Source organism: Geotrypetes seraphini, chromosome 1 (assembly GCF_902459505.1).
Source record: "Geotrypetes seraphini chromosome 1, aGeoSer1.1, whole genome shotgun sequence".
In the NCBI taxonomy this organism is placed as follows: domain Eukaryota; kingdom Metazoa; phylum Chordata; class Amphibia; order Gymnophiona; family Dermophiidae; genus Geotrypetes; species Geotrypetes seraphini.
Window position 1 is genome coordinate 374314448 of NC_047084.1, and position 21036 is coordinate 374335483.

The following is a 21036-nucleotide window of genomic DNA, read 5'->3' on the forward strand; positions in this document are numbered from 1 at the left end:
ACGTTTGACTGAGTGCTATCCTGTTATTGTACTTCTTTTCAAATATCCATTTTTATTTTATTGTAAACCACTGAGTTCTACTGTGTATAGCCCAGGCAGAATAGCAAATTTTTAAATAAAGCATAAACTAATATCTGTGAAATAAGAAATTTGCATGGCACAATTTAACTCTATTTGGAGTCACAGTTGGCACATTTTCACCTATTCCAACTCCAGTAACCCAAAAATTGCTTTCAACTCAGACTACACAAATTCGACTCCACTCTACATTGCACCTCCATATAAAAACTTCAAGAAAAACACTAATTTTGAATTTAGTGCTATTTTTAAGCAAATTTACTTTTGCATTAGTGTTCATGCTTTATGAATAGTAAACCAGAAAGGAAAACTCATAGCTCCCTTGCTCCTCAAAATTAAAAATGTAAGCAAACAAGTTTGTGTATCTTACCATAGGGCACTCGTGTATTTCCATTCACTATGCCATCTGACCCACCAGCAGCTTCCGTAACTGCACTGGTTAGAGGAACTGTGCTTTCATCATCTGCTTTCACACCAGGCAGCTCCTTAAATACAGGGGTCTCTTCACTATGTATTTTATCGAGGCTTTCTTCCAATATCTTGGATAGCGTACCTTCTTTTTGTAATTTGTCTGAAAAAATGGGTGTTTGGGGGAGATTAAGGGTAGAATAAAAATATTTGGCTATTTTACCAATAGTAAAGGATATCGAGAACATTAAATTGTATATATATATATACACAAAATATGAAACATTGAAATTTGAACCTTTAACATAAGACCACAGCAGCAGCAAATTACCTTTTTTGTTGGGGGGGGGGGAGGGGGAGGCAGCAAAACTCTTCCTCAATACCAGCTTCCTTGCAATCAACAGCAGATGAATTCAGAGACTTGTGGGTTATGACTATCTACCAACAGGTTGACATAAAAAGCATCATGCTTCTTGGGACAGCCAATATTCTCTCTCTCTAGCAAGTAGATGAATGATCTTTGCTCCTGTTCAGAGTTTCTCAGTTCTGCTGAGCTAGTGGTGCTTAGGCTAAAAGTGCCTACATTTGGGGGTACACTTGGTGGCATCAGATCTCTCCCCCACCCTATCCTCCTGTCCTCAACAGCATTGTCTGGCATCTTCTAAATGTTTGTGACCACAGTTTGGAGGGAGCAGAATTAGTTCTGGGCCACTGAAAATCACTACAGGTCTTTTAGTCCTTTACAGTAGTGAGTGCACCTTTAAATTTATTTTCCTTTCTATCTCAGCTCAGACTTAGAAACTGCTCTCATGCTGGGAAGTGAAAAGCAGAGGCACTTTTTGGTGTGTCCTGGCGGGGCCATTGGGTTCCTGCACAATCTTGAAGCTTAGTCGCCAACACCAGCAGCCAATTGAAAACCTGCATTTTATGCTCTGCAGGTAAGAGCTTTCCCTGCTGTTTTCTCAAGTCAGCTAATTTTAATGTCATTGCAGCTGGATGTGCCCATCTCTTATGGCTGCCATAGCCGATTCTCCCAGAGTTTTGTTTTTTTTATTGCTTCAAACTTCTTACTCGGCTCTTGGGATTTATTCCAAGCATGTTTTTAAAAAGTTCCTTCCTCCAAGGAGGCATCTGGACTCTGCTCTTGAGCAACAAAGATTAGGTTACTTACCTCTGCTAATCTTCTTTCGTGTAAATAGCCTCTGGAATTTACACTAGTGGGTCATTTACCTTTCCCAGCCTGGAAATGTAGGGAACTTGAAACCAATTTCTAGCCTCTCCCTCTGTAGGCATCTGCTGTTACTTACCCCTGGACATTCAGTCAGTACACAAGCCAGCAATCTACAGCACAAAACAGGAAACCAAAAAAAAAAAAAAAAGAGGGGGCACGGGGAACATCCCGCTACACACATTAAATCTGCTCATGAACAACAAGTGCAAACAAATAGGGCCCTAAGGCCAAACATTGCCTAACACAAACTTGAATATTAAACAATTGAAAACAGCATAAATTCAGAGAAAGGAGACACAGCCTGTGGTTCAGAAGGGGGCAACCACCCAGGGACTCCCCAACCATACATAAGGGAACAAGAAGAAAATTCTTAATGAGACTGGTCAAGGATAGAAATTCAGCTTACCAGTTGCTGGGCAGGCAACCTGTGAATCGACCAGACAAGTCTGGGCGGGTGTGTAGATTTGAGGCTATGGATTGCTCTGAAAAGAGAAGATGGAACTTCTATCTACGTGGGTGTAGTCTACAGACCTCCGACTCAATCGCAGCAAATTGATAAGGATCTGATTGTGGATATCCAAAAGTTTGGAAGGAAAGAGGAGGTTCTGCTGTTGGGAGATTTCAACCTGCCGGATGCGGACTGGAATGTTCCGTCTGCGGAATCGGAAAGAAGTAGGGAGATTGTGGATGCCTTTCAAGAGGCTCTGCTCAGACAAATGGTGACGGAACCCACAAGGGAAAAAGCGATATTGGATCTGGTCCTCACAAATGGAGAGAGTATCTCTAATGTTCGAGTGGGTGCTCACCTGGGTAGTAGCGATCATCAAACGGTTTGGTTTGATATAACGGCTAAAGTGGAGAGCGGCCGCACGATACTTAAAGTCCTAGATTTCAAACGTACGGACTTTAATGCAATGGGAAAGTACCTGAAGAAAGAGCTGTTAGGATGGGAGGACATAAGAGAAGTGGAAAGACAGTGGTCTAAGCTGAAAGGAGTGATAAAAATGGCTACGGACCTTTATGTGAAGAAAATCAATAAAAACAAGAGAAAAAGGAAGCCGATATGGTTCTCCAACCTAGTGGCTGAGAAAATAAAGGCGAAAGAGTTGGCGTTCATGAAATATAAAAAAACCCAAGAAGAGGAGAGCAGAAAGGACTACAGGGTGAAATTGAAAGAAGCCAAGAGAGAAATACGTTTGGCGAAGGCACAGGCGGAAGAACAAATGTCTAAAAATGTAAAAAAGGGAGATAAAAATTTTTTCAGATATATTAGTGAAAGGAGGAAGATAAAAAATGGAATTGCTAGGCTAAAAGATGCTGAGAACAAATATGTGGAGAGTGATGAGGAGAAAGCAAATGTGCTAAACAAATACTTCTGTTCTGTGTTCACAGAAGAAAATCCTGGAGAAGGACCGAGATTGTCCGGCAAAGTTACACGAGAAAATGGAGTAGATTCTGCGCCGTTCACGGAGGAGGGTGTTTATGAGCAACTTGAAAAACTGAAGGTGGACAAAGCGATGGGACCAGACGGGATCCATCCCAGGATACTAAGGGAACTCAGAGAGGTTCTGGCGAGTCCTATTAAAGACTTGTTCAACAAATCTCTGGAGACGGGAGTGATTCCTGGGGATTGGAGGAGAGCGGATGTGGTCCCTATTCATAAAAGTGGTCACAAGGATGAAGCAGGAAACTACAGGCCAGTGAGCCTCACTTCAGTTGTTGGAAAAATAATGGAAGTGTTGCTGAAAGAAAGGATAGTATATTTTCTTGAATCTAATGGGTTACAGGATCCGAGGCAACATGGCTTTACAAAAGGTAAATCGTGCCAAACGAACCTGATTGAATTTTTTGATTGGGTGACCAGAGAGCTGGATCGAGGACATATGCTAGATGTAATTTACTTGGATTTCAGCAAAGCCTTTGATACAGTTCCTCATAGGAGGCTGTTGAACAAACTTGAAGGGCTGAAGTTAGGACCCAAAGTGGTGAACTGGGTCAGAAACTGGCTGTCGGACAGACGCCAGAGGATGGTGGTTAATGGAAGTCGCTCGAAGGAAGGAAAGGTGACTAGTGGAGTCCCTCAGGGTTCGGTGCTGGGGCCAATCCTGTTCAATATGTATGTAAGTGACATTGCTGAAGGGTTAGAAGGAAAAGTGTGCCTTTTTGCAGATGATACCAAGATTTGTAATAGAGTAGACACCGTAGAGGGAGTGGAAAATATGAAAAAGGATCTGCAAAAGTTAGAGGAATGGTCTAATGCCTGGCAACTAAAATTCAATGCAAAGAAATGCAGAGTAATGCATTTGGGGATTAATAATAGGAAGGAACCGTATATGCTAGGAGGAGAGAAGCTGATATGCACGGACGGGGAGAGGGACCTTGGGGTGATAGTGTCCGAAGATCTAAAGGCGAAAAAACAGTGTGACAAGGCAGTGGCTGCTGCCAGAAGGATTCTGGGCTGTATAAAGAGAGGCGTAGTCAGTAGAAGGAAGAAGGTGTTGATGCCCCTGTACAGGTCATTGGTGAGGCCCCACTTGGAGTATTGTGTTCAGTTTTGGAGACCGTATCTGGCAAAAGACGTAAGAAGACTTGAGGCGGTCCAGAGGAGGGCGACGAAAATGATAGGAGGCTTGCGCCAGAAGACGTATGAGGAGAGACTGGAAGCCCTGAATATGTATACCCTAGAGGAAAGGAGAGACAGGGGAGATATGATTCAGACGTTCAAATACTTAAAGGGTATTAACGTAGAACAAAATCTTTTCCAGAGAAAGGAAAATGGTAAAACCAGAGGACATAATTTGAGGTTGAGGGGTGGTAGATTCAGGGGCAATGTTAGGAAATTCTACTTTACGGAGAGGGTGGTGGATGCCTGGAATGCGCTCCCGAGAGAGGTGGTGGAGAGTAAAACTGTGACTGAGTTCAAAGAAGCGTGGGATGAACACAGAAGATTTAGAATCAGAAAATAATATTAAAGATTGAACTAGGCCAGTTACTGGGCAGACTTGTACGGTCTGTGTCTGTGCATGGCCGTTTGGAGGAGGATGGGCAGGGGAGGGCTTCAATGGCTGGGAGGGTGTAGATGGGCTGGAGTAAGTCTTAACAGAGATTTCGGCAGTTGGAACCCAAGCACAGTACCGGGAAAAGCTTTGGATTCTCGCCCAGAAATAGCTAAGAAGAAAAAAAAAAAAATTTAAATTGAATCAGGTTGGGCAGACTGGATGGACCATTCGGGTCTTTATCTGCCGTCATCTACTATGTTACTATGTTACTATGTTACAAGAAAGAAGATTAGCAGAGGTAAGTAACCTAATCTTTCGTTCTTGTACAATAACCTCTAGAATCTACACTAATGGGCCGTATCAAAGCAGTCCTAGCACATCAGGGAAGGCCCGATGAGCCAGATGCCAGAACTGAAGCCCCAAAAGCTGTAGCTTGCTTTGCCAGCACATCAAATGGATAGAACTTTGAGAAAGTATATCGAGAGGCCCAAGAGGCCGCACTACAAATTTTTTCAGGAGAAACAGCTTTCGAGTCAGACCAAAAGGAAGCCATTCCTCTGGTAGAATGATCCTTCACCCTTCTTTCCTGCTGACACAAAGACAGCCAAAAGGGCCGCACGGAACCATTGAGAAATTGTAGCCTTGGTAGTGGTGGTGTATCTTTTCCCCCTCCCGGCAGGACAAGTCAGCAAACTTTTTAAAAAAATCTTTTTTGTTAATGCTTTCAAAGACTTTCATTTAAGGATGGTAAATGCTATTTGAGCTTTTTGAGCTCTGATGGAGATTTGTGCTGATGTTTTTCTCTTGTGTTGCTCTCCATGTTCAGTGTTGGATTCTTCCTCTTGAAAAAGAACAGTTGAAACACGATCTGTGTCGAAGAAGTTGGGGGAGTTTTCAGAAGCATTTGGATTTTATCATTATGGATGTGGAGTGAGAAATGGACTATTTTTAGATGCAGTTTTGCTTTTGATTTGATTTTCACTGAAGATTTAGGGACTGGGGAACACAAGGTTTTGTTTGCCAGCTAATACAGAACATCATGGCACGTTAACTATTGCCTTCCTGATCAGGAGAGGACATCAGAAAAAACAGCCGAGAAATATTTTTCTTATCTTTTTACTCCCGTTTATTCATATACGGAAGTAGGGAAGGCGTGTACTATGATGTACATGTTTAACATCTTTTTAGCCCGTCTATGGCATATCTGATGTTGATTTCACTGAGCACACATTTATATTAATCATTTCTAGTTATTTTTTAACTTACTTGAATTCTCGTTTTGCGATTGTTTTGAGAATTTAGATCAAAAATTCTCTCTCTCAATTGTATTTATTTGTGCCAAAGTGATTGCCACAAGGAAAATATAGTCTTGATAATAAGATCCTGCAGAGAAATCTTGATCTAGGGGCTCAAAGGGCAGACAAGCCAGCCAGTGGAGAACCAGGTTCAAATTCCAAGTAGGACAAGGCAAGCGTAAAGGAGGCAAGAAGCGTTTCACGTCCAGTTGAGATGCAAGAGTACCCCTGAGAGAAGTGGGACTCGATGAAGTGAGGCCTGCTATCTGAACATGGAGCAACAATACAGCAAGGCCCTTTCTAAGGCCCGCATGCAAGAAAATGTGTCACAAGAGTGTAAGGATCCACCTGAGCCTTCTCACACCAAGCCTGAAAGCACAGCCAGGTGTTCGCATAGGCAGACAGTGGAATTCTGTTTACTCTGCATAAGTGTAGTCAGGACCATAAAATACCCCTAGCTGGGAACACCGCACACTCAAGAGCCAAGTCACAAGACCAAGGTGGTCCAGAGCTTGTAGCGCCATGGGGTCCTGCGTGAGCAGCCGTGGATAGCAAGGAAGGCACAGACCACTCCCTATGCTCAAACGCACCAGGCTGCGTACCAGTCTCCTGGGCAAGTCTGGGGCCACCAGGATTACATGGCCCTCGTTTAGACAGCACAGAATGCGCCCTACCATGGGCCACGAGGGAAAGACAGGAGCTCTCCCTGTGGCCAAGAAAGCACCAGGGCGTCCAACCCTTCGCTACCTACCTCTCGGCGGTGGCTGAAGACCCTAGCTGCTTTCTTGTTCTTGGCAGAAGCCATAAGAACGAAAGACGGACGTCTCTACTGCCGGATTATGGCCTCAAACGCCATCCTGGACAGAGATCATTCTCCCGGGTCCAGAATCTGCCAACTGAGAAAGTCTGCCTGGATGTTGTCTACGCCTGCCACGTGAGCTGCAGACAAGGCCATCAGATGCTTTTCCACCCAGGTACAGCAAGGGATTCTTCGTGCCTCCCTGGTGGTTGACGTAAGCCACTGCCGTCGCATTGTTGGAGAACACCCGAACAGCTCTTGATGTACACTCCAGAAAGTGCCACAAGGCCAGCCAGATCGCTCTCAACTCCAGGCGACTGATCGACCTTCTGCTCTCCAGAGAAGACCATCAGCTTTGCCCCGGGACAGATCCGCACACTGCCCCCCCCATCCGGACAGACTCGCGTCCGTGGTTAGATGTACCCAGTCCAAGAATCTGAGGGAGCCCTCTGTTCAGATTCACCGATTCAGCCAGCAGAGTATGCTACTGTGGGTTGTCGCCGTCCAAGGCGGAGACACACCCAGTGGGTGCCGCTGGGGATTTCACCAGGCCAAGGGCGACTGCTGAAGAGGCTAAAGCCAAGCTTGGGCCCATGGAAACATGTCTATGGTCTCCATCATAAGACCTAGGACCTGCAGAAACTGCCAGGCCGACGGGACTGGGACTGCCAACATGGCATGAATGGAACATCATACTCCCAATTGCAGCATCGGATTGAGGTGGCCCTTCTTCATGTTGATCATTCATTCAAGATGATCCAGCAGGTGCACCATTTGGTGAACTGCCCTGTTGCCCTCCGCTAGCGAGGGGGGCCTGATCAGCCAGTCATCCAGGTACGGATGGACTATGACACCCTGCGAGCTTGGTGAAGGTTCTGGGCACTGTGTGGAAATTTAATCTAATCTAATCTTTGGTTTATATACCGGGTCATCTCCCAGCCCCAGCACATGAAAATGTAGGCGCCTCCTGTGTTCCAGAAAGAATGGGATGTGGAGGTACGCTTCCGTGAGATCCAAGGAAGGCAAGAACTCCCCGGGCGCTACTACTGCAATCAGCTAACTCACTGTCTCCATCCGGAAGTGCATATCTTGCAGGAAGGCATCCACTGCCTTCAGATCCAGAATAGGTCTCCCATCTTCGGAGCCTTTCTCTGGCACGAAGAAGTACATCGAGAATCTCTAAGCTCAAGTCATCTTTTGGAACTGGCTCTAGTGCTGCCAGGTCTAGCAGCCTGCGAACAGGGACCCGCATGTGCCAGGCTTTTACTGAATGGTCCATGGGAGATGCCAAAAAAGAAATCTGACAGGGTCGGTTTTCCTAGCCTGAGAGCCTCTCTGATAACTTCGAGGACACACTAGTCTTAAGTAGAGTTGCGCGGGGACAGAAATCCCACCCATCCCCGCCAGGATCCTCTGTCCCCACCCGTCCCCGCCAGGTTCCTCTCCGTCTCCACCCATCCCCGCAAGGAATTACCTCCATCCCCGCCCGTCCCCATAAAAAGCAGCAATTAGTTCTGACAGGATCATCAATTCCACATTTCTTTTGTGTTTGCACTGCTGTTTTCCTTGTGGAATCTCTTTGGTGGAACCCCCTTTTTTTTGTTTTCTGTTCAGGAATTAACTTATAAACCCCTTCTTTTATTAAGGCTGATGTGTCCATTATATATTATGGATGAACCCTGCTTCCAAAGCCTTCCATCCCCGTGTGAGTCCCGTTGGCTAGAGGGGGGTCCCCATGGGAGTCCCGTGAGCCAGAAGGGGGTCCCTGTGGGAGTCACGTGGGTTGGGGGGATTCCCGCGGGACCCCCGAGATTCCCGTGATCCCTGTTCTCGTGCAGACCTCTAGTCTGAAATCACCTTATGTCACTCCGGTAGGTAGGCTGAAAGCCGCCCTCTGACCTGATGGAGAGGTGCCAGAGGCCTGGCGTCAGAACTGCTTCTTAGAGGGGCAGGACGACATTTGTTGGAGGACTGTTGAAGGGCCGGGCCTCTGAGGCGAGGTCCGGATAGAGCTCCAAATCATAGACCTGTTGCCGGTGGTCCGGCGTTCTGAGGAGGATGCCGGCAGGGACGAAAACTCAGCCATCCTGAACCCCGTGCCAAGCAAGGCATAGAACCAGGGAGCACATTAGGCTTACGGTCCTGAATACTGGCCATGAGAACATCCAGCCCTTGGCCAAACAAGAGCAAAACTTTGAAAGGCAGCCTGCTCAGCGTAGCTGTGGAAGAAGAATCACCCGACCACCTGTGATCCACAGGATGCACCGTGCGGACACTGAATAAGCTCCAAATTTAGCAAAAACCTTAATCATATCAGAGAGCATCCACCAGAGATTTAATCCTGGAAACCAGGAAGTCCAGGTCCCGAAGGACAACCTCTTCGGGATCTCAGCAGAGCTTGGCACTGGATTCTGAGTAAGAGAAGCCGGTTCAGCCTTTTTACAAATTCAGGAAGAAAATAGTCACTGGCGGCAAGAATCGCTCTGCATGCCTCAGCGAGAATCTCGGCGAGAGGGAGAATTAGAAGGCCTTGAACATGCGCAGATGCATACTCAAGGTCCAGCAGTGCTTGATACAAGCACTTTCTGACTTCCTTCTGTTAATCTCCATAGACAGGTTTTAAGTGAGGTCAGTTTACTTTTTGATACAAGGTCCAGCAGAGGCAGGAAGTTCTTCAAGCAGCACTGGCACGTCCTGTAGGCTGCGTGCCGATGCCAGACGGGGGGGGGGGGGGGGGGGGTAAGTTTCAAGTTGTTTGGGGGGGGGGGGGGCGCCGGTTCACGCATCGAGTCAACACTCGGTTTGCGAGACAAGTTTTGCAAGAATGTTTTGCTCGTCTTGCAAAACACTCACAAACCGGGTTACTTGCAAACCGAGGTTTGACTGAACATCATAAGAGCATGTTGAAAGTTTGTAAGCACACCGATAGGAGTGTTAAATATTCTGGAAGTTGGGTGATATTTGATATTTTTGGTCATTTGTATGTCAGTTCTCTATCAACCACTTAAACTGGTTGAAGCATATATTCTTAGATGGATTTGATCTCATTCAATAGTATCGCTCCACTAAATCAAACCAAATTCTTACTTATAAAACAATTTTTCAAGTTCAGTAGTGCATTGCCTCTATTGCATATCTTATATAGAGGAATATTTAGAGCCGTCAGAAGCGGCATTCCAAAGTACTCATGTACTTGAATCTTATGGAGCTTATCTGCCGCTATGCTTCCTCATTGGCTCATATATTAATTTTTTATAGTATTATATTTTGTTCATTGGCTCATATATTAATTTTTTTCCATTTTTTTAAGGAACTTATTCCAAGAACTTATCTGAATCGCTGTATGTGGCCAAAGCCTAATATTCATTCATAAATAGTAGAAGGCCTCTTGGTATAACTTTGAAATGCTTCAAAGCATTCCGCATGGAATCACATGATTCCACGTGGACTTTGTATGAATAAGGCCCCTAAAATATATACTACAGATGTCTCATTTGTTGCTAAATGAAAAGCTATTCTTAATAAGTATAGCGGAGACCTCATGCTACTGATTACAAAAAATACGTCTCAGGTCGAAAAAGATCTTAAAACAGAGATGAAGGTCACTAAACTAAACCTTAAGTTTGTATACCGCATCATCTCCATAAAGATAGAGCTCGACACTGTTTAAAGGTAATTCAATAAATGAGGGAAGGACATAAGAAATTAGAGGTTATGAAGAGGATAGCTAGCTTTACATTTTAAATAGATAGCTTTAAGTTTTGGAGAAAAGCCAGGTTTTCAGATGCTTTCGGAATAATTTGAATGAGCCTAGATTCCGCAGCAGGGCAGGGAGGTTATTCCAAAGCTCAGAGAATTTGAAGAAAAGGGATTTCCCTAATTTACCTGCATACATGACACCTTTTAATGAGGGGAAAGATAGTTTGAGTATGTGGGCGGATCTGGTAGTGTCAGGTCTTGAAGAATTCCAGGATAGTGGGATTAGGGGGTGAAGAATGCCATGTATGATCTTGAAAATTAGGCAGGTATATTTAAAGTGAATCCTAGAAAATCACCGGAAGCTAGTGAAGTTTTTACAGAAGCGGGGAAACGTGATCGAATTTGCTTTTCGCAAAGATCAACCTAGCTGCAGTGTTCTGGATCCGCTGAAGTCTTTGAAGATTTTTCTTGGTTAGACATAGATAGATGGAATTATAATAGTCCAGTCTGGAAAGAATGATTGATTGTACAAGGACAGCAAAATGTTATTGGCGGAAGCAGGATCTCACTTTCCTCAACATGTGAAGACTAAAAAAACATTTTTTTTACCAGAGAGTTGAGATGATCATTAAAGGAAAGTGTAGAGTCAATAATGATGCCCAAAACTTTGCTTGAGAATTCGATCTGCAGTGTGGAACCAGAAGGTAGTGGAATGAACGTGGTTAACCGATCTAATTTTGGGTCAAGCCAGAGTAGTTTTGTTTTGGACTCATTCAGCTTCATTTGTACAGAGAGGGCCCAGGATTGGAGTTTCGTTATGCAAGCTGTTATATTTTCGTTGAGGTTCTAATCTATCTCAAAAAGGAAAAAGATGTCATCTGCATATGTAAATAGAGTTTCAAAGGGAGACAGATGGAAGAATTTCAAAGAAGACGTTAACAGCTTCAACAAACCTGCTCTATTGAAGAAAGCAAAGCAACAAACTGAAATATCAAATAAGTTAGCACAAGCTAGAGAAGATATACGTAAAACAAAAGTAAAAATTTAAAACGGGATGAAAAAGCCTATGCGTCGAATCGGGTATACCTATGGATGTTTACCGATACAAAGCAGGTACATCCTTCCCTTAATATTTGGGGGGGGGGGGGGGGGGGTTAGGGGCAGAGCTGGCCAGTGAATATTGAAAATTTGCAAATAACTTTTGGGCCAACTGACCCACTTCCGCCTCCCTCCCGGCCTTAACTGGTGGTCTAAGCAGTCTTTCGGGGCAGCAGCGATCTTCCTACGCTCCTGCCCCGTGCAGATCACTCATCCAAAATGGCTGCCGTAAGATGAGGGAAACCACCAAGATACTGAACTGCCAGGGGGAGAGGAAACGGGCAAAGGTCCAAAACCAAGAGGTCACTAAGAAAGTCTAATAGCCTTGCACTTGCCCTGCATAGGTACTTCTGGCTAAATATTTTATAAAGGCACATAAGTGGCCCTGGAAGCAAATGTTCATGCATAACTTTATACCTGTTCTGAGGTGTTTTTTTTTAAATGCTAGCAAGCGACTTGAACCCATGCTCCGGGACTCTAACGGTAACACTGTGCATGCCAGCTTCCCTTCGTTTTCCTCCGAAACCGGAAGTTACATCCGGGGGGGAGGGGAAGCCGGCACGCACAGTGTTAATGTTAGAGCCTCACAGCATGGGTTTGATTTGCTACAGGCTAAGGTGGGAGATAAGAGCAGGGAGGGACGTTTACAACTTGGTCTTGTTTGCTTTGGGCCTTCCTCACTGCTAGGTCCTGCCTACTTTATATTTCCGCGAAGGCAGTAACCAGCAGCGAGGAAGGCCTGAAGCAAGAAAGAACAGAAAGTTGTAAGCTTCCCTCCGTCGCTGTCCTATCTCCCACCTTAGCCTGTAGCGAATCTGCTGGAGGGGGAGGATATCAGGAATGCTGCTGCACCCAATGGGGGGGGAAGAGATATGCTGCTGCACCCAATTGGGAAGGGGAAGAAAAATGCTGCTGCTGCACCTAATTGGGGAGAGAGCGGGAAGGAAGAGGAAAGAGATGCCAAGACCATGGAGGGGGAGGAGGCAGATGCCAGACCAGGGAAAAGGAAGGAAGTAGAGGAGATGCCAGATAATGGAGAGGGAGATAGAAGGAGAGGAGAAAGTTGCCAGAGATGCCAGACTATGGGGTGGAGTGAGAAGGAAGGAAGGAAAGGAGAAGCAAGAGATGCCAGAGCATAGGGGAGAGGGTGGAGACAAAAAAATTGAGAGGGGTGAAGCTGAAATGAATATGTATAAAGGAGAGAAACTGCACAGAATATACAGTTTATTTGAAGGGACATAGAAAGAGGGACAATGCCACATGGAAGAGAGAGAGAGCGAGGGCAGAGAGAGCGAGAGAGAGACGAGGCTGGGGTAAAGAAAGAGGGCAGATGTGGCATGGAAAGTAGAGAGGACAAATGCTGAATAGAAAGAAGAGAGCGAAGAGAAGATGATTAAAGCAGAAACGACAAAATGTAGAAATAAAATATTTTGTTGCTTTACGTAGAATCAAGTAGCGTTGAAAATGTATTGATAAAAGTTTATACATAGGAAATGGAAATAAGGCAATTACTAAACCCCTTTCCTCAGGTCAGGACACCATTGTAGCACCATTTTTTTCCATTCATTTTCATAAGATTCAGAAGCAGATGGCTCAGGCTCAGTATCATCCATTCATTTTATGAATCTTATGAAAATGAATGGAAAAAACTGGTGCTATAATTAATACTATTATGGGGCGGAGATTGAGTGGAGAGAGGCACGACTTAGCCCGGGGGTCGGCAACCTGCGGCTCCAGAGCCGCATGCGGCTCTTTTCCACCTTTGCTGCGGCTCCGGTAGTGTGTCACGCAGGCATGCAGTTACAAGTCCGGCGTCGCGGCGGGAAATAGCCATGCTGAGCAGTGAGCTCAGCACATACACAGATGAAAGCCTTGCTTGCTGATTGGTCCGGCGGCCCCGCCCCGCCGTGCCGCCGGACCAATCAGCAAGCAAGGCTTTCATCTGTGTAGTGCTGAGCTCACTGCTCAGCATGGCTATTTCCCGCCGCGACGCCTGAAAAAGAAATCATCCTGGCCGGGGTCGGTGTCATGCTCCGGAGATCTACAGCCTTCCTATCTCCCTCTCCCTTCTACCTGCTTCCGGCCACATCCCCTGCTCCGCGGCTCTCTTCGGCAACTCAGCAGCAGCTTTTGACGTCGGGGCCTACCCTCTGCGAGTCCCGCTTGTTTCAACTTCCTTTTTTCACAAAGGCGGGACTCGTAGAGGGAAGGCCTCGATGTCAGCAGCTTGTCTTGATCACCGCTGCTGACGAGTTGCTGAAGAGAGCCGCGGAGCAGGGGGGTGTTGCCAGGTGCAGGTAGAAGGGAGAGGGCCAGATGCAGGACTCGTGGGTGAGGGAGGAGAAGAGAGAGAGAAAGAGAGAGGGGAGGAAACAAAATGAAATATTTCATACTGGGCTGGGCCGGAGTGGAGGGAGGGTGGAAAGATTCTGGCTACAGGGTGCAGTAACAAAGGAAAAGGGGGGAAAGCTGAAAATGGAGATAGTGACACAAAGAAGAGAAAGAGTAAGCAGGACCTACTGAATAAGGATAGAGATACAGAGGGGACATGAAGAGGAGGTGAAATAGAGACATAGAAGTAATGCTGAAAAAATGGGGGGGGGGGAGATAAAGACATTGAAAGGGCAAATGGTGAACATGGGGTAAAGACAAGGACAGAGACAAATGAAGATTCTGAAAAAAATGATGAGATAGGGATATAGGTGAGATGGACACAAAGAAGGGTGATGCTGGAAAATAGGTGGAATGGTAATTCTGACAGACACAGAAGGGAAATGCTGGATCAAGGAGAGATGGGGCTCAGGCTGGATGGAATGAGGAGAAATGCCTTGTTGGCCCGGAACTTCCTCTCCTACGTCAGAATTGACGTCAGGGAGCGGAATGCTGGTCAGCGCAACACTTCTGCAGGGAAAGCTTGGGACGGTGGTGGCTTGGGGGCTGTTCCCCGATTGCGGTGGCAGCAAACCGAGTGGCTTGGGGGACGGCACGGAGACAGAAAGAAGGGGGAACAGGGAGACAAAGAAAAAGTTGGGGGAGAGAATGAGGTCTGGAGGAGAGGAAACATACAGGAGGCTGGAAGAAAGGAAGAAAGATTGGATGCACAGTCAGAAGAAGAAAGTGCAACCAGAGACTCATGAAATCACCAAATAGCAAAGGTAGAAAAAATGATTTTATTTTCAATTTAGTGATCCTGTATATAGCATTAAGATAAGAAACAATATATGCAGTGTTAGATTTGTTTTATAATGGTTTTGCGGCTCCAAGTTTTTTTTTTCTTTTCGAAAACGGGTCCAAGTGGCTCTTTATGTCTTAAAGGTTGCAGACCCCTGACTTAGCCCATTGTTCAACTGCCGGTCTGCAAAATGATTGTTTTATTTCCACCGGTCCATAGGTGTCAAAAGGTTAAAGAACACTGGGCTAGAAAAAAATCAATTTGTGATTACATTACATATTGTGAGTTGTGAATTTTGTTCTTATTTCGATCCTGTAATTAAAATGGAAATTTAATTTAAAAAAAAAAAGGGGGGGGAATGCTTCTGCAGCATGAGATAATAGGTACAAGAGTCCACTCGATGCTCTGGCCCAAGAAACTGAACGCACCATTTGTGCAGGTCAGTGATAGATAGCCCAGTTACACTGAGTGCACTTCTTGAATCCACTGGAAGGCTTCAACATTGATGGAAAAATCACAACAGCCTAATCAAGACTCATTTTTGAGAGCCGTGACAGGAAAAACTCAGCAGTGTTTTTATTTACCCAAGTGCTGAAAATGGGGCACAAGGCCTGAACTGAGAGGAAAAAAAAGTTGATGAAAAAAAAGTAAAAACAGAAAAAGAATTTTATGATATCTAAATCAAAATTAAACAAGATGAAGGCCGAGTAAATGAAGTTTGAAAAAATGGGAAGGCAAACTCATTTGGACAAAGTTCAGACACAACTTCTTTGTTCCATTGAAAATGAAGAACCAAGGTACCATGAGCCAGCATCAGACAGGAAGGCACTCATGTATGCACAGTGCGGGCAGTCTCGAAGCTTCTTAAAAATCTTAAGATGACAGTACACTTCTAGCACTGTCCGTTACCAGACTCCGTGGATCACACTCACATGAGAGAATATGATGCCTGCTTGTCATAAGATAAGTAATGGTGCTTTATCCTAACAGGTGTTATTCGAGGACAGCAGGCAGATATTCTCAGTGTAGGTGATATCATCCATGGACAGTGTTAAGTGTACCATCACTTTAAAAATTTCTAAGTTTCAAGACTGCCTATACCATGCATGCACTGGTGTCTTCCCACCTGACGTCAGCTTGCAGGACCATCAGTTCAGTTTAAAAAAAAAAACCCATCTAAGAAGAGGAGGTAGACAAGTTGAGAATATCTGCCTGCTGACCTTGGATAACACCTGTTAAGAGGTAACTGTGCTTTATCCTAGAAAAAGCAGGCAGCACATTCTCACATGTGGGACTTCTAACAAACTATAAGGGCTGGAGGATAAGTTGCCTCTAAGTAGAGAATACATTTTGTAGAACTGCTTGGCCAAACAGACTATCCAGTCTGAAATGATTCTCAGTAGTGGGATGTGAACAATGGCATAGTAAGGAGGGGGGAGGAGGCAAAGGGGGTTGTCTGCCCCTGACATCAGCACCCCTCCTCCTCTCTGCCCCCTTTCTCATTCCTCCCCCTGTTGCACACCCCTTCTCCCGTACCTTTTTAACTTCAGCATTAGCAACAACCAACTTGTTGATTGCATCAGCTTCGGCGCTCTGATGTTACTTCCAGGACCCATGCCTATGAGTGATGTCAGAAAGCCCCAAAGCAGATGCAGGTAGTAAGTTAGTGGCTGCTCGCACCAAAGTTAAAAAGGTATGGGGGAAGGGGCATATGCATGGCATAGGGGGGGGCCACTCACCCTTGCTACGCCACTGGAAGAGAATATATGAATTGAGGACCAAGTGGCTCCTTTACAGGATGTCCTTAATGGGAGTGAATTGTAGATAAGCTACTGAAGTCGCCATTGTCCCTACCGCAAGAACAGTTGAGGCGTTCTCTGGGACAGTCTTCAAGCCTTTTTTGGAGGGTGGGGGAAGGGAAGGGGAGGGACACTGTGATATTTCGGTACCTGCATTGCAAGGGGCCCTGTAACACTTTGAGGGACATAAGGTTCAACACATCAAGTTAGCTTGGGCAGGAGAACTTAAATTGTCCTTGGATCAGTGGGATATCTTGAACACTGTTCGGGGCAAAACGAAATTGACTGGAGGTGCAACACAGCGCCAGTGCTATATTCGGGTACTGTGTAGAGTCTTTTACCCAGGTGCAGCTGCATAAAAATAGGAGGCATTGTCTCCTTTGTGTCTTAAATGCAATAGGGCCCCTAATACTTTCTCACTCTTTCTGGGATTGCTGGTCTAATAAAGGGTTCTGGCTAGCTATTACACATTACTTGTAGAGACTTCTGGGGAGCCCAATAGAGGGTACAGCAGTGCAAATCGTGTTGAATATGCCGGGAGCATTTGGTGGGTTGTCCAGGGGGGGCAAGAATGCTCAGTCGTAAGGTTTCTCCTAGCACACAAATGCATTCTACAGGTCTTGGACTTCTTTGGAACCACCTTTTTGGAAGTAGAGGAATTAACACCATACTTTAATCACTTGGGAAGCACAGATGGAAGGACATCCAGGGAGACAGGAGTGATTCTTACTTATTTGGAAAGCTTATTTGACTTCTCTTATTCTGAGAGGGCGCTGTTTGCTCTTATGCTGTAATGGTTTGTCAACAATGTTTTGACATTCATTCAAAATACTGTATTGCTGTTTGTCTGGAGATGAAGGATAGGGAGACACATACTATATTTAGGAGCCATAAAGCAATGTTACTTACCGTAACAGTTGTTATCCAGGGACAGCAGGCAGCTATTCTCACTAGTAGGGGTGATGTCATCCGACAGAGCCCCGATGCGGACGTCTCACAAGCATACTTGCTTGAAGAAACTTCAGAAGTTTCGAGATGCCCGCACCGCGCATGCGCGAGTGCCTTCCCGCCCAATGCACCGGGCGTGTCTCCTCAGTTCAGATAGCTAGCAGAGAAGCCAACCCAGGGGAGGTGGGTGGGACGTGAGAATAGCTGCCTGGTGGCCCTGGATAACAACTGTTACGGTAAGTAACATTGCTTTATCCCAGGACAAGCAGGCAGGTATTCTCACTAGTGGGTGACCTCCAAGCTAACCCCAAAGGGATGGTGGGAGAGTTGGCAACTTAGGAGAATAAATTTTGCAATACTGTTTGGCCAAACTGCCCATCCCGTCTGGAGAAAGTATCCAGACAATAATGAGAAGTGAAGGTATGAACCGAGGACCAAGTGGCAGCCTTACAAATCTCCTTAATCGGTGTCGATCTGAGGAAGCTACAGAGGCCGCCACTGCTCTGACCTTATGGGCTGTGATTTTACAGGGAAGGGGTAATCTAGCCTGGGCATAGCAGAAAGAGATGCAAGCCGCCATCCAGTTGGAGATGGTACGCTTCGAGACAGGGCGTCCCAACTTGTTCGGATCAAAGGAGACGAAAAGTTGAGGAGCAGTTCTGTATGGATTGGTGCGATCCAGGTAGAAAGTCAAAGCACGTTTACAGTCCAGAGTGTGAAGAGCTGATTCTCCAGGATGAGAATGAGGCTTTGGAAAAAACACAGGAAGAACTATGGATTGGTTGAGATGAAATTCAGAGACCACTTTAGGCAGGAATTTCGGATGAGTGCGGAGGACCACCTTGTCATGATGGAATACTGTGAAAGGCGGATCCGCCACTAAGGCCTGAAGCTCACTGACTCTGCGGGCAGAAGTGAGGGCAACAAGAAAAACCACTTTCCAAGTGAGAAACTTCAGCGGAGCCTTGTTGAGAGGCTCAAAAGGAGGCTTCATAAGTTGTGAAAGGACAACATTGAGGTCCCAAACCACTGGAGGAGGTTGAGAGGAGGATTGACATGGAAAAGTCCTTTCATAAATCTAGAAACCACAGGATGAGCAGAGAGAGGTTTCCCTTGTACAGGCTGATGGAAAGCCGCAATTGCACTCAGATAGAAACATAGAAGATGACGGCAGAAAAGGGCTACAGCCCATCAAGTCTGCCCACTCTGCTTACCCATCCCCTGTCTATGCCCTAATGACCCAATTTCCTTATCTTGACCCTCGTAGGGATCCCACATGGGTATCCCATTTATTCTTAAAGTCTGGCACGCCGTCTGCCTCGATCACCTGCACTGGAAGCTTGTTCCAATGATCAACCACTCTCTCTGTGAAGAAATACTTTCTTGTGTCGCCTTGAAATTTTCCGCCCCCGAGTTTGAGCGGGTGCCCTCTTGTGGCCGAGGGTCCCTTGAGAAAGAAAATATCATCTTCCACTACGACACGTCCCGTGAGGTACTAAATGTTTCGATCATGTCTCCCCTCTCCCTACGTTCCTCAAGAGTGTAGAGCTGCAATTTGTTCAGTCTCTCTTCGTACGAGAGACCCAGATGGACTCGTATCGATGTAGACTTGAGGCCAGAATGAGATAGGTGCAGAAGATAGTCCAACACAGAAGATAGGGAAGCTCGTTGAGGCTCCTTACGATTAGAAACACACCAGGTAGAAAATCTAGTCCATTTTTGGGAGTAGCATTGTCTAGTAGCAGGCTTCCGGGAAGCCTCACACATCCCTCACCGCTTGGGAAAACTGGAGATGAGTTACGTTGAGAGGAACCAAGCTATCAGGTGGAGAGACTGCAGGTTGGGATGTAGCAGAGATCCTTGATGCTGAGTAAGCAGTGAAGGAAACACTGGAAGAAGGAATGGCTCCCTGCTGCTGAGTTGAAGTAGAAGGGAGTACCAAGGCTGTCTGGGCCATCGAGGAGCTATCAGAATCATGGTGGCATGGTCGGACTTCAGCTTGACCAGAGCCTTTTGAATGAGAGGAAATGGAGGAAACGCATATAGAAAGAGATTCCCCCAGTCCAGAAGAAAGGCATCTGCCTCGAGGCGATGAGGAGTGTAGATCCTGGAGCAGAACTGAGGCAGTTTGAAGTTGTGGGGAGCTGCAAAGAGGTCTATTTGAGGCATCCCCCACTGAGAGAAAATCTGATGAAGGGGCTTGGAATGGAGGGTCCATTTGTGAGGCTGGAGGAGATGACTTAAGTTGTCCGCCAAGGCATTGTCTGCCCCCTGAATGTAGACAGCTTTGAGGAAGGTGTTGTGGCGAATCGCTCAATCCCAGACTCTGAGAGCTTCCTGGCAGAGGGAGGCCGATCCCGTGCCCCCCTGCTTGTTGACATAATACATGGCGACCTGATTGTCCGTGCGAATGAGGACCACCAGGTCGTGAAGCAGATGTTGAAAAGCTTGAAGAGCATTGAAAATCGCCCTGAGTTCCAGAAGATTGTTATGGCACAGCCGATCCGCACTAGTCCAGAAGCCTTGAGTGCAAAGACCGTCCAGATGAGCCCCCCATGCATAGGTAGAGGAATCTTGTCATGAGAACCTTCTGGTGGGGAGGAGTGTGAAACAGCAAACCTCTGGATAGATTGGAAGAGATCATCCACCAACGTAGAGACTGCTGAAGAGCAGGAGTGACCAGGATGTGACGAGTCAAAGGATCTGACACCTGTGTCCATTGAGAAGCCAGGGTCCACTGATGAATTCTGAGGTGAAGTCTGGCAAAAGGAGTCACATGAACCGTAGAGGCCATGTGGCCCAGGAGAACTAAACTAAACCAAACCTTAGGTTTGTATACCGAGCCATCTCCGCAAGCGCAGAGCTCGGCACGGTTTACAGAATTAAGAGGAAGGAACTACAATGAAAGGATATAGGAGAGGGACTAAGAAGATAAAGAGGGACAGAATACTAGTGATTAGATTTTTGAAAAGAGCCAAGTTTTCAAGTGTTTGCGGAAGGATTGGAAGGAGTTTGAATTTCTGAGTGGGGATGAGAGGTTGTTCCAGAATTCTGTGGTTCTAAAGGGGAGGGATGTTTCAAGTTTTCCTGCGTGGGATATACCTTTTATAGAGGGGAATTATAGTTTCAGTTTTTGGGAGGGTCTGGTGGAGTGTGGATTTGAGGAATTCCAAAACAGTGGGATAACGGGAGGAAGGACGCCATGTAGGATCTTGAAGGCTAAGCAGGCACATTTAAAGAGGACTCTTGAGTATACAGGGAGCCAGTGAAGCTTGGAGAGGAGTGGGGAGACGTGATCGAACTTGCCTTTTGCGAAAATAAGCTTAGCCGCGGCGTTCTGAATTAGCTGAAGTCTATGGAGGTTTTTCTTAGTTAGGCTTATATAGATGGAGTTGCAGTAGTCCAGTCTAGAGATGATGGTAGATTGAACGAGGACGGTAAAGTGAGAATCGTGAAAGCAGGATCTCACTTTCCTCAATATATGAAGGCAAAAGAAGAATTTTTTTTACC

The 21036-nt window shown here is 45.9% G+C and overlaps 1 protein-coding gene across 3 annotated transcripts in view; it reads right to left on the minus strand.

The window, feature by feature from the left end:
- Nucleotides 1-21036, minus strand: part of SLC20A2 (solute carrier family 20 member 2) — a 229955-nt gene that overhangs the window by 91289 nt on the left and 117630 nt on the right. For all 3 annotated transcript variants that reach the window (XM_033915532.1, XM_033915517.1, XM_033915526.1), the window contains exon 7: nucleotides 449-649. In XM_033915532.1, the coding sequence (XP_033771423.1) occupies nucleotides 449-649 (201 nt within the window). The remainder of the gene's footprint in view (nucleotides 1-448; nucleotides 650-21036) is intronic.